This window comes from Myotis yumanensis, unplaced genomic scaffold (genome assembly GCF_028538775.1).
Source record: "Myotis yumanensis isolate MYYU_CA2020_CCGP unplaced genomic scaffold, mMyoYum1.0.hap1 SCAF_8, whole genome shotgun sequence".
Lineage (NCBI taxonomy): Eukaryota > Metazoa > Chordata > Mammalia > Chiroptera > Vespertilionidae > Myotis > Myotis yumanensis.
In genome coordinates, this window is record NW_027223759.1 from 86905966 (window position 1) to 86923022 (window position 17057).

A 17057-nucleotide genomic window follows, 5' to 3' on the forward strand; every position below is an offset into this window, starting at 1 on the left:
GCAGCTGGATAATCAGATACACATCTGTCTCTGGATCTGAAAATTCATCCTTAAACATTTTTATTTGGGGTCGAGCAATTTAAAAGCACAAATCACTCAAGAAGGGTTAGCATGTCAGCTAGCCAATCATTTCCTCTTTGGTGAGAGTGAGCGGGCGGCCAGCTTCCTGGGTGCTTGAGGTGTGGATGGGGTGGGACCCACTGAAAGCATTTTACCTGCTAACCATCCCACCGAGGGCCAACTGCCCAGGACTCTGCCTGGGCCCGCTCAGAGCTGCCTCTGCCCCGGCCGGCCCTCCCCAGGAGCGGGGATGTTGGCGTGGGAGTCAGGTCACCGCTGGCCGGGCCTGGGGTGCTGAGCCAGCACTGTCGTTCCAGCACCCTGAGTCCTGGGACACCTGCTCTGCTCCCACGAAGAGCTCCCACTGATGCACCGGCACCTGGGGAGGAAGCAGGCTCCTCCCACGGGTCTCCTGGTCCTGAAAGCTGTGTGACCTCCGAAAGCCCAGCAGTCTTTCTGAGCCTCAGTTTCTACAGGTCTAACGGGAGGACCAGGCCCTCCCCTGTGAGGGTGCCTGAGAGGGTGAAAGGGGACCAGGTGCGGTGAAGCTGGGATTTCACACGGAGTGTGCCAGTTCCCTTTCCTCCATCCAGCCTCCGTCCCGTCCCTCCTCTCCCCTCTCATCTCCCCCTCCTCCTTTCCTCTCCTCTACTTCCCTCCTTCCTCCCCCAGAGTCCTTGGAGCTTGGAGGTGTGGTTTGTGCATAGTTATGCATAGGTGCCCACCCCCCTCCCCAACATCCATTGCAGGCATGCCGCTTGAAGACTTCAGCGCACTGTCAGCAGATTCCCAAGAAGAGGAAAGTGTGCTCCCTGGCCTGAAGGGAGGGACACCATTTATTTGCACACTAGTGTGTATTACATGCCCGTGTGTGTGTGTGTGTGTGTGTGTGTGTGTGTATGCATGCTCCTGAATGAATGTGCACATCTCACTAAGTTGCTTTACTGGCTGGAGTGCTGGCCTCGCCTCTGCAGCAGCCAGTGCCAGCGCCCTCCTGGTGGCATCTGGCCTGGTCACCTTGGACAGCCCAACCCTGCGGTATCCTGTCACACTGCATCGGACATGATGGGGCCTGGGACCCGGTGGGCTGGAGCAGGCTGTTCTTCCATACATCCTCCAGGACAGTGGGCAGGCAAGGGGGTGAGGACCAGGGCAGGTGAGGGCGAGGAGGTGAGGGCACAGAGCCCACCGCCCGCGGCCGGTTCTCGGCCAGCAGCCACACAGAGGACTGCTGACCAGCAGGGGAGGGAGGGGACAGTGACCAGCGCTCCTCTTCCCCACAAAGGCCCCTGCCAGGGGCCCTGGGCTCAACCCTCTCCCTAGAGCCTCTATGAAGCAAGGCGCGCCTGTGTGTGGGTTCCGGGTGCACTGGACGGTGGCTGTGCTTACCACCCTTGAAGACGAGGCCATAGGCCCATACGTTCTTCAAATCCTAAAGCGACGTCACAGCAGGAAGCAATGTTAGAAGTCGTTTAGTGCTTCCCAAACGTGTTCCGAGGAACTGCTGGTGCAAGAATGCATAGTAGGTCTTCTGGGAATAAGTGGGGTCTCTGGCCAAATCCATCTGGGGAGACTGCACTCGCTTCCCTGCCCTCACACCTCAGGTCACGGCACACACCGGGCACTGAACGTGTGGGCCCTCAACATGCGGGCAGCCTGCACTGCTTCCCTCGGCTCAATATGCCATTCCCCAGACCTGTCTGCACGGGCGCACCCTCTGTGTGGCTGGGTGGCACTTGGCAGTGGTGTTCTGTCAGGCACAGTTTGGGACATAGAGCCAGAGCCAAACCCTTCGTTTCACAGAGGAGGTGGTGGAGGGCCAGGTGTCTGGGCCGCCCCGGGAGCGGTTGCACCTGGGGGCCAGGTTCCTCTCTTCTCTGTCTCTTCCCGACAGCCCTGGCTTCCAGCTCCTGTGGTGGTGGCCGTTCCCCACTGTGTTCAGACCCATTAGCTGCCTGGGGCCCCCGGTTGCACTGGTGCAGCCCTCGGGGACCTGGGCCCCAGAGCTCCCGGTACCCAGGGAGCAGTCTTACTTGGAGCTGCTGGGTTTGGGGTGACTGCCGAGCTGCTGGGGGTCTCAGGGGGATTCCTGTGAAAGAGGATGGTTAGCAGTTCATCCTTCTTTCCTGCTACTCATTTTAAGTTATGATTATTATTCAGGAAGCATTTAGAAATGGTGCAATGAGGCACTTTCGTTAACTTACCTGTACATACCAGACACCCGGTACCATGCATGGGCCAGGACACAGCACCGAGCACGTGGCATGTGTGTTAGGGCCCTCAGCCCAGAGAGTCGGTACCATGGAGGGATGCCCTCTAGAGGGACAAGAACGGTGAGGCCAGAGGTCAAGCAAGCCGTCCAAGTTCCTGGGCCAGGAAAGGGGAGCCAGGGCCCAAGCCCAGGAGCTTGTGCTCCAGCGGCTGCTGCAGGGAGGGCGGGTTCACTCGGTGCCTAAGGCTGTGTTTCCTGTAACCCGCTTCAGAGAACAGGGTGTCAGCCAGGGCGGCTGGGGCCACCATTCCACCCTCGGCTTTGTTTCTGAAGCTGGCGCCCCTTGGGAAGAGGAATGCTGGTCACTGGTCCCTCCCCCTCTGTGGGCCCAGGACCCCGGGCCTGTCTGTGCTGGGGCTGGCAGTGCTGCTGGAAGTGAGTGGCCCAGCCCCGTGCACCCGCACCGGCACGCAGGCTGACAGGGACACGGTCGCAGCGCACAGTGAAAAGCCCGCCCTGGGTGGCATCTACTCTTCCCCAGACAGTGATGCTAATGCTGTTTGACTCTGGATGCTCAGTTATGTTTCAAATTTATTTCCCATCACTTAGAGGTGGATCAATGGAAGACAAAGGCGCTTCAGCTCAGTCACCTGCTGCTCCCCCAAATGTCAAGGACTGACATTTGATGCCATCGTCCCAGTCAGCATAGCCTGACTCATTTCTTGCTTCCCCAGCCCCCACCCGGCTCACACCCAGCAGGGACTCACATGTGCCCCGATGACAACTGCACTGCCCAGAGGACCCCGAATTTCCCCTGCAGACAAAGGCTGGCATCTGGGGGTCACCGTCCCTGGGAGGGGCCTCCCCTGCTGGGCTCCTCCTCTCCTCCCGCGCCCCAGCCCAGGGTTCCAGGCCACACATGTGGCTTGGGCCGAGGGGGTGCTCCGGAGGTCTGCTTGGTGGCGGTGTGAAGTCCTGGAGTAGGAGGAGGTGTTGGGGGAGGTGAGGTCTGTGCCCTCAGATAAAGTACTCCTTTCTGCTGCTGTCCCCAGCATCCTGGAGCGACGGGTCACCCTGCAGGGCCGCGTCTGCGCTCTCGGCAAACTCTGTGCCCTTGTCCTCATGAGTGCGGTACGTGCCCTTGTGCCGGTACATGTAGTGCAGAATGAGCAGGAGCAGGCCGACCAGGAAGAAGGCCACGGCGGTGATCACTCCTGCAGAGGGGAGGGAACCACAGCGGTCTGAGAGCAGAGCACGAGGTCCTGCCACAGGGGTCCTGGCGGGACAGAGCCTGGCCCATTCCCGTCACTCTCCTCCCTGCCCCTGTGTCCTCACCCCTCCTCGGTGCCCATCTGAGTTGCCCTCTCTCTCCTCTCCCCACCCATCCCCTCAGGGCACTTTGCAGACCTGCAGGCATGGTTTGTAATTCGTGTAAAGCAACTATGTGGGTTTGCCTGAAATGGAGCGGTTCAGGGGATCAGAACTTGCCGGTTTTTTTAAACCAGGATTCCTGGGGCCTGGGACTTAAAGTGCTGGAAGCAGGAAGGTGCTGACACCGTGGAGCTGGCTGCCCGCTGTGCACCATGGGCGGGGGCGGGGGGGGGGGGGGGGGACGAGGGTGGGCGGCGGGTAAGGCCAAGGGGATGGACCATGTAAGCTGGGGCCTTCCAGACACTTGGGCGAAGTGTGGTTTCACTGCTCCAGGCCCTGCCCACTTCCCCTGAGCCCCTGGGAGGTGGGATCTAGGAAGAGCCTGCAGGGAGCAGGGGTTGGCCAAGCAAAAGCCTAAAGGGGCGGGATCTTGGGGGACAGGTGTGCGAGCGCAGGGTGTGGACTCATTTGGAGTCAGGAGGGGAGAGATGAGGTTTGAGGGCTGGTCAGCAGAGCCAGGTCACAGGGGCCACAGGGTGACAGGTGAGCAGGGCTAATGGGGCCCCGGAGTGTGTGAGTCAGGCATTTGCTTTGAGGCCACAGAGCAAGCCTCTGCATGGCCTTAGAGGCAGGTTCATTCGTGCCCCTCGGGGGGTGTTAGAGAATGTGGGGAGGTGCAAATTGTCCCCAAGTCCCCTGAGGAACAGTGTCCTAACCGTCCTGCCCTGCTGCCAGTGGGACAGCGCTGCTGTGCATGACCCCAACAGCACTGCCCCAGGAGGAGGAGGGTCAGGGTCAGTGGGCAGGTTACGTAGAACTGACAGCAGTTTGAGGGCAGCCTTCACGTCTTCCTACCTGGGTGCAAAGTCCCCAAGCTGTTCACGAGCTGGGAGATGTGTGAGTCTCAGGGGGAACAGGAGGCTGCACCACCCAAACCCAGTCCTTCCCGAAGCGGTTTGGGGCCACAACCATGCCCAGGGGGTGACATTTTTTAAGGATGGAGGGATGGGGTGTGGGGCCAGGACATGGACTGGGGGGAGAGGAGGGCACAGAGAAGAGTTCAGGGAGCCCTGTCCATCCAGCACCCCCCACCCCTCTCAGAGTAGCTGTGTCCAGCCCCTCATCTCCGTGGGGCCCTCCTGCCCTCATCTCTCCCTCACCACCGGACACCTGTTGGGCACTTTCTGACGGGCCAGGCTCTTCCAGTGTCCACGCAGAGCCCCTGGGAGAGGGAGAGCATGCCCTGCCTGAACCCTCAGCTGGTTCTCCTGCAGATGCCGCCTCCGACCCTCCTGACCGCTGGGAGGGCCTGGGCCAGCTCACCTGCCATGATGGCTATGTCCATGGTGGTCCACGCCATCCCGAGGCCGGGGTCTGTGAACAGAACAGAGGAGCCCGAGTTGAGAGAGGAAGGTCCCCGCCACCAGCGGCGTCTCAGCCCAGCCCGAACCCTCTGCCCACAATGCAGCAGCTCTGGGAGAGGCCGAGCGGACCGGAGACAGCACATTGTGCGGGCCCCTGGCCAGGGGCGCACAGAGCCATGCCCGGCTCCGCTCAGCCCTGCCGGTGCTGGAGAGCAGACCCAGGGCGGGCACCTCCGGGGCTGTGTGCAGTGTGAGGGTTGCATCTCTGAACGCAGGGGTGCCTGCACCTGCCGATGCTCCACACACATCTGCAGGGCGCGGAGGTTGCCCACTGCCGCACTTGGTACTAGCACCACCTCAGCTGTTCTCACAATGATGGTCAAACCAGAGCATCTGTGGCGTGTCCGCATGCGGACAGCTCGCCTGAGCCGGTGCCCTTTAGTGCTGTCTGTAATGTAACGTGCTCTTCTCAGCAGTCCCACAACACATGTGGTGTTATGAGCCCATCTTGCAGGAAGGACACTGAGGCTCAGAAAGTGACCTACCCATGCTCGCACAGCCCGTCCAGTGGCAGCCGGGACTGCAGGCTCTCACCTCTGGTGTGCACTCCCTTTTCTCTCTCTTGATGCCCTTTCCCGAGGGCTCCCATCGGGAGATCCCTCCCTGAGACCCCTCTACAGGTCTGCACACCCCCGGGGAAGGGCCCCTGGGGTGCTCTCCTAGCTGCTAAGTGCGCTTCTCTGAAGCTCAGCGTCAGGCCAGAGGGCGAGGAGCCTGCATGTGTCTCCAGCTGCTGCGCAGAGGCCTCCTCCCTCTTCTGGGCCGTGAGCGAGAGGAAGGATCCGTCAGAGCGTGGAAATATCCGTGTTCACGTGGAAATCCCAGTACAGCAATGACACATATCTAAACAGAGGAGGCTCCTTCACGGCAGTCATTTCTGCTCAGAGCAGCATTTGAATTCTAGTGCAATGAGGTCATTTGTTTGCTGGGGGGTCTTTGATTACTGACTCAATTTCATTAGCGGCTATGGGTCTGTTCCGTTTTGTTCCTTCCTCATTCAGTCTTGGAAGCTTGTATAGTCTAAAAACACATCCTTTTTCCCAAAGTTGTCCAATTTGTTGGCATATAATTGTTTGTAGTATTTTCTTATAATCACTTGTAATTATAATCCCTTATAATCTCTTTCATTTCTTATTTTGTTTTTTGGGGCCCTCTCTCTTCATTTGTTAGTTTTAATGCAGTTTCGTCCATGCGATCCTGGGTGAGCTGGGTGAGCAGCAGAGGCATTTGGCTTGAATCATGTGGGAGACTTTTCTTGGCTCTGTTTAAGGACTGAGTACTAAAACCGATGAACCGGAACACCAGCCCTCCGGCAGGCCAGCCAGGCTGCGGGCTGGAGGGACCGGGGACCCGAGGGATCACCAAGAGAGCCTCCAACATGGGCTCCTTCAAGGTCGTGCCCACCAAGAGGCCTGGTGGCAGAGCCGCTCTCTGTGCCCGCACCCTGCGGCTGTGCAGAGCTGAATTTGCTCCGGCTGCGTCATGTTACTGAGCCCCGGGTAGGGACCCTTCAGCACGACCAGAACTGCCACAGATGGGAACTGGCACAGGGGAGGGAGTTTGGCCCGTCTGGGACGGTGGGGATGGTACGAGACAGTGGTTCCTAAAGTGCGGTCACCGGAACAATAGCATTTCCTGGGAGCCGCAGACATGCAAACTTTCAGGCTCCACCCCCGCTCTACTCTATCAGAAGTGCTGGGCTGGGCCGCCCTCTGTGGGAACAGGCCTTCGAGTGCTTCTATGTGCACAGGGCTGAGACGTGTGCAGGGCTGAGACGTGCACAGGGCTGAGACGTGCACAGGGCTGAGATGTGTGCAGGGCTGAGACGTGCTGGTGGAAGAGAAGGCTTCCCAGGGGTGTCGGCAGATTGGCCCTGGAAGGATGAATAGGAGTTTGCTGCACAGACAAGAGTATAAACAGGCCAGGCAGAGAGCTCAGTGCTCGCACCAGTGCTCACCTCTACCTGCTTCTCAGCTTTCTCCCCAAATGTCACTCACTGTCCGTGATCTGTGACACGAAGGCTCCAGAGCCTGGGTTTGGATCTCTCGCCTCTGAGATCGGGGGGTAAGCACCCTTGCTCAGCTGAGCACCCCTTGAAATCCTGAGTGAAAACCCACCCCCCGCTGGGTGGAAGGTAAGTGTGTGCTGGGGATTAGAGTGGTACCGAGCTCAGGAACTCAGGTGGGCTCCAGGGGCAGCCATACGAGGTGCGTTTACAGTGGAGCAGGGCGTAATCTATGGCCAAGTGTGGGTCTGGGAACCGACTGAGACACTGTCCAGCCCTGAGATTGGACAGGCACGAGAGGCCTCACCTTGACCTTCTGCAGAGACCCACAGGGCCCTACATCTCTCCTTGCTGTCCCCGCCCCGCTCCGCCCCCCAGAGAGGAGCTCCACCAATCCCAACACCACAGGGGCCTCGCCACAGCCCCACGCCCAGCGTCGCACGGGTGCCCACCGGACGGCAGCTGTTTTCTGCTACTTGAAAGCTTAGCCCTTTCTCAAGAACTGAGAGTCAGACTGTGCCACGTCACTGTGGTGGTAGCTCGGGTTCAAATCCTGGCTCAACCAATGTAACAGTGGGGCAGTCAGTAAAGTGTTTACTATCGACCGCCTTTAGCTCCCGTGCATGTGAAACAGGGGTTGTGGTACCTGCTTGTCCTAGGGACAAGAAATGAGCAATGCTTTCTCTGTAACACAGACAGGGGTAACCACATGCACACAGATCAGAACAGGGGTTTACCAGTGCGGGCACTGCGATTCTGAGTCTTATGAACACTCCTGTTTGCATCGCAAAGCCGGTCACCTACGCAGCCAGTTGACAGGCCTGTGAGTCCACACAGGGCATGGACGCTGTCAGGCCCCAGCACTGCCCGCTGACAGGGAGACAGCACCTGGTGCCTGGTGGCCCTGGGTCCCCACGTGGCTGCAGGGAGCAGGGCAGGTCCCAGGGAATGGGCAGCGGGCCTTTGACCTCAGGGGCTATGGTCTCCCTGGGAGGTGCAACTGTGGCCTATGAGCTTTATTTAAGGCAGTGCTTGTCACACAGTGAGTCTCAATCCACTTCTGGGTCATAGGGGGAGAGAGAGAGAGAGAGGATGAACGGGGAGGGAGAGGGACACACAGAGAGAAAATAGCTTAGGAGGCGTGAGGACTCCCCTGCGGTCGGGGGACTGTTAGGTAGAGCTTTGATCTTACTTGTTCACACACAGGGACCTGAGTCACAATGTGCAGGGTGTTTCCAGGGTCATGCTCAGCATCGTGTTCGGGACATTAACACTATAAGAGGAAATACATCAAATCCTTAGCCCCACAGTGTTTCATAAAAGAAAACTCAACTAAGAGATCAAGCAACGAGCAGGCAGGGGGAGGACAAAGCAGAGGAAAGCTGATGTGGTGACGCGGCCAAGTGGCTGAGTTGTGCCACACTCTGGCTTCCGAACCCCAGAGGTGGACGCCCAACGCAGCCTCGCCACAAGGCCAAGGCTGGGCCACACGGCCAAGGGCAGGGACCACCGAAGCTTCCAGCGAGCTGGTGGATGAGAGGGAAAGGGAAGGGCTGACCTGCTCCTACACACACACCTCCCACAGGGCGCAGGGGAAAGTGGAGGCAGGTCAGTCATGGAGGCCTCGGGAAATCCCACGTGTGGGAAGAGCACACCTGAACCATGGCAGTGAGGGGACGGGTCCTGGAGGAAGAGGAGGAGGAGGAGGAAGAGGAGGAAGAGGAGGGGGAGGAGGAGGAAGAGGAGGAAGAGGAGGGGGAGGAGCACTGTGTTGGTTCTCTGTGTATTTCCTGGGCGAAGGCCCTGAGTGAGGCTGCCATTGAAGCTCCTCATTTAATCCTACAGCAAGCCAGCAGAGGAAGGGTAGTCCTTTCTTTAAGCTACAGATAGTGAAACGCTTGCCCAAAGAGCTCAAGCACCTTGCGGAAATCTCACCGCCAAAAAAGGGCGGAGCCCGCGGTTCAGCCCTGGTTCCTTAGCACAGTAGCACCGCAGCGCAGCCCGGGCTGGGAACGCTCTCCCTGTGCAGCCTGCAGCTTGGCTGTAGCCCCATCCCTGCTGGTGCTCCCGTCCACAGGGCGGCGGCCCGTCCTCTGGTCAGAGGCAAGCAGTCCTTGGGCGGCAGCAGGCACACGGTGCTGCCCTCCATGGGGGTGACATCCCCGCTCCAGGGGGCGGCCTGGGCGCAGCAGACAGGATGCACTTTCGCAGCTGGATCCTGGGGGGTAAGGGGGGTCGCTGTTTCTCAGATGCTGACAGAGAGCAGTGGTCAGGCCTGGCCCCAAGGACACAGACTGACCCTTCCCTTGTGTTTCTATCCTCACACCCCTCCCCCACCTCAGATGGCCTTTCCTTGGGCCTCAGGGGCGGTGGAGAAAGCACCCATTCCCCGTTTCCCAGCCACTGGGCCAGCCTGAGCCAGGGCTCCAGGCTCCGGGCAGCGAGTTCCTGTGGGTTGGGAGTGAGGAGGGCCTCAGGCAAGGAGGTCTGGTGTTCGGGGAGAAGACGATTATTAGCCTTAAAACATGAAGGGAAACAGGGTTGTGGTGGAATCCTTGGAGAGTGCCTGCCATGACGTGTGTCCAGGAGAGCTGTGCAGCGGCAGCCACCTGTCTCGAGGCTCTGAGAGGAGAGGGCGCCTGCAGTGGCCACACCATGGGGTCTGTGTGTTTGGGAGGCGCACAGCTATGCCGGGGGGTGGGGGGGGGTGGGAGGGGTGGGGGGGGGGTGGGGGGGGAGGGGGCAGGGAAAGTCCCCCTGAGCGCTCATTAAGTTTCTTGTTCCTGCTCTTGATTCTGGCCTTGAAGTTCTTATGAAAGTGAAGTAGAAATCACTTGACATTTGAAGTTTATTAACTGCCTTTTCTTCTTGGTAGAAAAAAGGTCAAATGCATTTTCTTTCCTTGCATGGTTTGTTGTTATCATGCCCTGAAAAGATGTAGCATTCAAGCTACAGCTGGGAAAATAGGCCTCAGGCTATAATGGTCCCAAAGAAAGAAGCAAATAGCTATTGTCCATCCGGCCACCTCTCCCGCAAGCCAGCGGGCAGCAAACGGTGGGCAAAACCAGCAGAGGTGAGCGGTGCGCACTTGCCCACCCCAGGCTCTGGGACACGGACAGGACGACCCGTCCTCAGGCAGCTCTGACTCGTGGAGGAGACACCCCGTGTGTATCTCCGTGAACGGCTGAGCTGCCGGCACTCTCCTCTCTGCGTGATGAGGTGCCCAAAGGAGCGGACAGAGCTACCTGGGTGTTGTGGGGGTCTCAACCATCAGCCTCGCTCGAGGAGGCCCGGGCTTTGCGACAGTGGGAGGCTCCTCATTCTGCATGCTCTGTCTTTGGAAGCTTTCTCCAGTGCCTTCTCCGCCCAGCAATGTGCGCTCATGGTCAGGCCGTGGCCTGCCTTCGGGAGCTTACTGTGACGCAGACAGAGACCCAGGCATCCGTGGGTAAGCTCAGAGGGGAGCTCTCCAATGTTCTCAGGAAAGGAAGGCTTCTCGGAGGAGGAGGTCCCAGGCTGGCCTGCTGAGAGGTGGGGTCAGCAATGCCAACAGGAGAACCGGGAACCGTGTTGAGCGAAGGACGTGGAGGAGGAGTCCATGGTGGAGTGGTCGGCAGGGCTTCTGGGCCCACTGCCATGTGCCTGGTCATCTCTGCAGGGGCTGGGCTCCAGGCCGGGCTGGCTGTGCGCTGGGGAGCTTAGCCTATCTGCATCCTCCCGCACCTGCCATCTGCAGAAGCGTGTGTCCACTTACCTGGTTTGCTGACTGAGTTCACAGGGCCAGGAGAATCTGAACGCCTCAAGCACAGTGTGCCTTCCAGTCCCAAGGTCAAATGCTGGCCCTCATCATCCCTGTAACCAACCTTCCTGTTCCCGGACTGCCAGAGTGCTGTGCAATGTGATGCTTCTCTGACACCGTGCGGTGCCCCACCACCCTGCCCGCCCCCGGCCGTGCCCGGCTTCCCTGCCGCTCCGTGCCTGCAGCTACCGTGTGAGCAGGGACCGATGTCTGGCAGGTACCAAAGCCCACCCCAGGTCAAAAGGCCAAGGCCCGCAAGGCCAGGTGGCCGGGAGCCGTGCCTCTGCTCTGGGCAGAGAGCATTCCCGCATGGGCAGTGCGGGAGGGCAGACACTCGGCACTGAGGTGCGGGCTGTGGGCAGTGCCAGCGAGGGAGCCTCTTCCCCGTGTGCAGCTGGGACCGTGCTCAGGAGCTTTTCACATCGAGGCACTTGTGCTGGGGGTGGGGGCGGGGGGAGGGGAACTGGAAAGAAAGGTGAGGATGTGTGCGTCACAGCCCGAGTGTCGGGGTCCAGGCTTTCTGCACCTGCATGCCCTGCTTTTGTCCTGAACTTTTTTTTTTTAAGAGCCTTATTTAAACTCCAGGTCCAGCCTGCCTCAGTGGAGCCCAGGGTCTAAGCAAGTGGAAGGAATGCTTCATCTCCATTCTTGTGGAGAGTATAAAACAACGGGGCCAGGCGGCACTGGAAGCATGTGCTGAACTGCGGTGAAGGAAGGACAGATGAACGGATTAGCCTTCACTGAGCACAGGACGCAAGGCCTAAGGAGCACGAATTAAATGCCGCTGAGCAGTCTCCTCAGGTGGCACGAGCTCCACCGTCCCCAGCTCGAGGTGGGTTGCACCTCTGGTGTCAGGGGAACTTCTCGGCAAGTTACTTCCTCTCTGGACCCCCTCTCTTCCTGTGCAAACAGGGAAAGGAACCTCTAGCCTCGCAGGGTCCCTGCGGGCTTGCCGTGAAGGCGCTGTGCTCCACCTGGGTGGCAGTAGACCGGCCTGGGGACGTGCCACCGCAGGTCCCTGGACACTGCCCCCGCCGCCCAGATTCCGGTCAGCAGGCGGACACATTCCCGAGGACGCTGCTGGTGCAGGAGCCCCTCAGAGAGCACTGAGCTGGGGACTGGGAGAGGCCACGGACCTTCCGGCTCGGTTCAACTGCTGTTACCCAGTATCCTTTGCAAGAACTGGGGTCCTGGTACCCTCAGCAGTGCCACTAAGAAGTGATAGTCACAGCTGTCCCACCACAACTCTGAGCTCAGCATGCTTCCCCCAGGAGCCAGCTGACGTAGTTGGAGAGCATTTGTCACCTCTGCAGACGCCCCTGCCTCGCCCCAGGGTGAGCTGGGCAACAGGACGGGGCCTGTGCCAGGATCTGACAGGTGCACACATCCGCTGACCTGTGATGAATCAGGGACTGCAGTTGTCACTGCACTATTATCTAAAACAGCGGTCGCCAACCTTTCGAACCTCAGGGACACCAGTGGTCCTCAGACCACCTGTTGGTGGCCGCTGCTCTAAAAGGCCCTAACGTTTTCTGCCCTGGCCGGGCAGCTCACTTGGCTAGAGTGTTGTCCCCGTGCATCAAAAGTCTGCAGGTTTGATCCCCAGTCTGGGAATGTATGGGAGGCAGCCAATCAATGTTTCTCTCTCACATCAATGCTTCTCTCAGTCTCCCTTCCTCTCTCTCTAAAAAGCAATATAAAACCATATCCTTGGGTGAGGATTAAAAGACCCTAATATTTCCAAGACTTAAACTACGTCACGAGCTATGCTCGCTTACAGGATTCCCCACCACAAAGACCAAGGTGCTGAGTGCAAAAACCAAGATGACAATGGGCATCACGTGCAAAAAGAATGATATGCAGAAGAGCCAGTGCAACAGAAGAATGCTAAAGGAATTTAATCTCTCCAGCCACCGTCTATAAATACAGAGGCTCCTCCCAGTGGAGAAGGTGCCACAAGAGCATGAGCTCACCCTTCTCCACTCCTTGATTAAAGAGTGAAGTTTCCGCTCCGCTTTATCGACTCAATCTTCTGTTATTGGAGCAAGTGGCACTGGGCAGGAAGACCTGGATTTGGGTCCCTGATCCTGGCTCTTTGGGATGTGCAGTGGGTTCCGAGGAGCTCCAGATGCCCTGCCCACACTGAGCTCAGTGACATGGGGTGGGAGGACACACGGCTGCTTTATCTAAGTGCTCCTGGGCTCTGAGGCGCAGCAGGAAGGTGCTTCTGCACAGGAAGGCATCTGGGGCACCAGGCGGCACAGGAAGTGGATGTTTGGAGACATTTTGAGGATCCAGAGCGGGGCTGTGTATCCCAAACAGTGTCTTCTTGGTTCCCAGCTCCCGGCTCCCCAGAAAGGGCTACAGAAGGCCATAGACACACCTATTCTCCCTCCCACCCCCACCACCCCCATGCAGATGAGGGGACAGTGAGGGCACCCTGCCAGGCTCAGGGATGTGGGCGCTGTTGGCAGCCAGGGATGGAGTGCCCAGGAGAAGGAGTGAGGGGCAGAGCGACCCAGCTCCGCAGCACCCTGGACTGTCCCGCGGAATGCCTCGGCCTGCAGACCTGAGCTTTGTGGCATGACTACTGGGTAGGCTCCCTGGGGGTATGTGTGGGCGCCTGGCACGGTGCCCGCGAAGGCCGGCTATCTGAATATTATTTATTATCACTGTTGACATGGCCTCTGTCAAAGTGGGATTCTCAAAAATGGGGACCTTTCCTGCTCCTTACACTATTTGCCAAACGTGTCACCCTAAGAACCAAAAGCTCTGTTTCTAGTAATTGATTCTAGAAATAATCTGAAATGGAAGACAAGTTCATGCTCAGGAAAGTATATTGCAAGATGGTTTGAAGTAGAAAATAAAAGGAAGAGAAGGATCTAAATGGTCCTCGTTAGGGAACTGGTTATGGAAATTACAACACACCGGTACGATAGAATATTATGCAGTTATTGAAGAGATAGATGCATGGGAGTCTGTGACAGGAGAAAGTACTTATAGAATAATCTGAGGGAAAGAAACAGGACCTTGTAAATACAAATTATGTCAATTATTTTAAAAAGCCTTAGAAAAAGGAATGAAAGGAGTACATTAAGATGTTGAGGTGGTTGCTTCTGCATGGTGGATGGGGTTATGGTGGCATTGTTTTCTTCTAGGGTACAGCTGTGTGTACATTTCAAACCATCTACAATAAACACGTGTCACTTTAGAGGACAAGGAGTGGGAGTGAGTCTTCCGAACTGGCTCTCAGAACTGACCTCAGACTAGAAGTCCATGCAGGTCCCTCCCCGCTGCACCTGTTGGCCCAACCCCGTGCCCATTGGGTGTCTTGTGACCCTCCACAAACCAGCCTCCAATTCTAGCTCTTTCCACCCATGCTGGGCCACCACTGGGCAGTGGGACTGTGGCTGCCTCCTCTCAGTGGCCTGAGTCTTGTGTTCCCACACCTGAGGCCTGACCTGGTAAAGAGATGCCAGCATTGTAGTGAGCCTGTGTTTATCAGTGGCTGGGATCATATCAGCTTCGGTTGGAAATGACCTTGAACACTCAGGCTGGCCATCCTTGCCTGGTCCTTCCATTGCTCTACAGCCTTCCTGACCACAGTCCTACACTGTGCCCACAGCTTCCCAGGGATGATCAAACCAGCCTCCAATTCTAGCTCTTTCCAACCACACTGGGTGGCTCTGTGTCCCCAGGACCCAGCCCTCCATCAGGCCCTTGTCCTAGTTAGATTATCTGTCTACCAGAGCTGCATGCACTGGCCTGGGGCTGCCACCACTATTTTTCATGTTGTTTTTTAGGGGAAATAAGATACAAATGGACAATAGCAAAACTTTGTTAGCGAGTTAATTTTACACATCCCCTTACCAAGTTAAGGGCACGATTATGCAAAGCAATTATAGGTCCACAATTTCATTTCCATCCTAGTCTCCTGCAGTTGTATCTGCAGAGGGGTGGTGCCCAGATGAGCAGGTGCAGAGAGGAGAGCTCTGGTAGAGCAGCAGCCGAGGAAGAGGAAGAGGAAGAGGAAGAGGAAGAGGAAGAGGAAGAGGAAGATGAAGAGGCCCTGCAAGGGGGGAACAGCTGCTCTCCACCTCTCCTCGCTGTCAGAACACTCGCTGTGTGTCTGTCCTCCAGTCACCTTCCAGTCCCTTCCAGAAAGAGGAAAGTGTAGTCGAAATAAAAGCTTCAGTCTCAGATCGTTTTCTAGCTCCTAAGTGACACACGCGAGGCACAGAGGGCAATGCTGCAAGGTTGCACTCAGAGGGGAAGCCTAAAGTAGTCAAACTCACGGAAGCAGAGAGGGTGGTGGTGGTCAGGGGCCATAGGTGTGGGGACAGGGTGCTGGTGGAGGGGCACAGAGTTCGGGAAGCCTGGCGAAGCTCTACAGATCACTCCACAGCGCTGCCCATAGTCAAACACGGTGGGCTGTGCAGTGAAACAGGTGCTGGGACGTGGATCTCACCTTAAGTGTTCGTACCACAATGAAATAAAACCAAAGAACCAAAGCGCCTTGTGCTCAGCCTGTCCAGCAGGGGGAGGGGGCGGCCAGCTCTCCTCTCCTCACTCCTGCCTCCTCGCCAGCTCCGAGCTCAGGCCCCTGAGCGGCAGTGAGAAGGGGAAGCCAGGGGAGAGGAACCTCCTTCCTCCTTAACTGGTGACGGGTTGCTCATTTGGTGGGAATGCCCCCCATGTGCAAGCTCTTTCTGAGGCCCAGGGGCAGCCTCGGGGAAGGACTGGCCCAGGAACGCCCACCCACCCGCACCGTCCCCGACCAGGTGTCCTCCAGCCGCTGGACCCTGCCCAGCCTGGACGAGCTGTGGAGGGGGCTGCTTTGAAGTGGCTCATGCCGGCCCCTCCGGGCCTGGGCCTGCACAGCGGAGACTGTGCAGTGTGTGCAGCAGCTGCCCTGACCAGTCTCCTCGCATGTCCTGAGAACCTTCGCCACCTTCTCCCAGGAATTCCCGCGCAGCAGGGCTCTCCTTGGTGGTGACAAGTGCGCTCTGTGAGGGGAGCCCGGCTCCACGGCACCAGCCCTGCCTGATCCAGGCTCTCCCGGGCCCTCTCGCTTGGCCTGAGGTGGAGCGAGGCCCAGAGCGGCTGGAGGCAGGAGCAATGCAGCACTGTCTTCTCCCCAGTTGACCTCAGGGACCCCCGCGTGGCCACTGTCTAGGGCAGCTTTCAGGTGGGTGGCCTCCCCTGGCCACTGTGGACGCCACTGAGGACGTGCCTGGTGTCTGTTTTGAATGTGAGGGTACTTATAGCTCATTTTCCTCAACTTTGAGTCTTTCACTGACTTTCTACATCAGAGGAGACCCACTCACTCCCCATCTTTTTTTTTTTAAAATATATTTTTATTGATTTCTTACAGAGAGGAAGGGAGAGGGATAGAAAGTTAGAAACATCGATGAGAGAGAGACATCGATCAGCTGCCTCCTGCACACCCCCTACTGGGGATGTGCCTGCAACCAAATACATGCCCTTGACCGGAATCGAACCCAGGACCCTTGAGTCTGCAGGCCGATGCTCTATCCACTGAGCCAAACCGGTTAGGGCTCATTCCCCATCTTGTTTACACACACACATGCACACATGTGCACACACATTCATCCATCCATCCATGAACTCACATGACTTTCCATGTCCTGCAGCCTTGGCCACACCTGCCCGGCTGAGGCAGGTGCTTCTCTGAGGCACAGCCCTGGCATGCCTGGTGGGACTGAGCGCCTCGGGCCCATGCCTACTGTGCCCCAGCACAGGCAAGGACTGGTGTGACGGTAAGACACTTCTGCAAGGAGCAGCTGTGCCTGGTGGGGAGATGTGGAGGCCCAGACAGTGCGCTGGGCCCGGAGATGGGCTGTAGTGCTCTCCCCACACAGGGTGGGAGGAGCCAATTTCTCCAGCCTAGCACAGAGGTCAGTGTTGTTATGCCTCTCCCTGGGGTGACCCTGGGCATCTGGCCGCGCTGAAGCTTACCCAGAGAGAAGTCACCTGCCCCAGACTACCTGCCATAGAAGCAGGCCCTCCAGCTGCTGGGCCGTCGGGGTGGCCTTCCCTGCTCTCCCGCTCACAATACCCTGAGGTCTGAGCCGCTCTCTGGCCTCCACTGACCCTTACTGCCTGAGGCTCTCTCTTCCCACTGAACCCCCCTTTCCTCGTATGGATAATGATGGAACTGCTAGC

At 58.0% G+C, this 17057-nt stretch overlaps 1 protein-coding gene across 1 annotated transcript in view; it reads right to left on the minus strand.

Annotated features, from left to right (window-relative positions):
• Positions 1 to 2845: 2845 nt before the first annotated feature.
• GYPC (glycophorin C (Gerbich blood group)) overlaps positions 2846 to 17057 on the minus strand; it is a 43998-nt gene continuing 29786 nt past the window's right edge. Inside the window, exons 2-3 of the mRNA XM_070423161.1 lie at positions 4967 to 5017; positions 2846 to 3486 (exon numbers count right to left, since the gene is read on the minus strand). Coding sequence (XP_070279262.1) covers positions 3290 to 3486; positions 4967 to 5017 — 248 coding nt within the window. The 3' untranslated portion in view covers positions 2846 to 3289. The remainder of the gene's footprint in view (positions 3487 to 4966; positions 5018 to 17057) is intronic.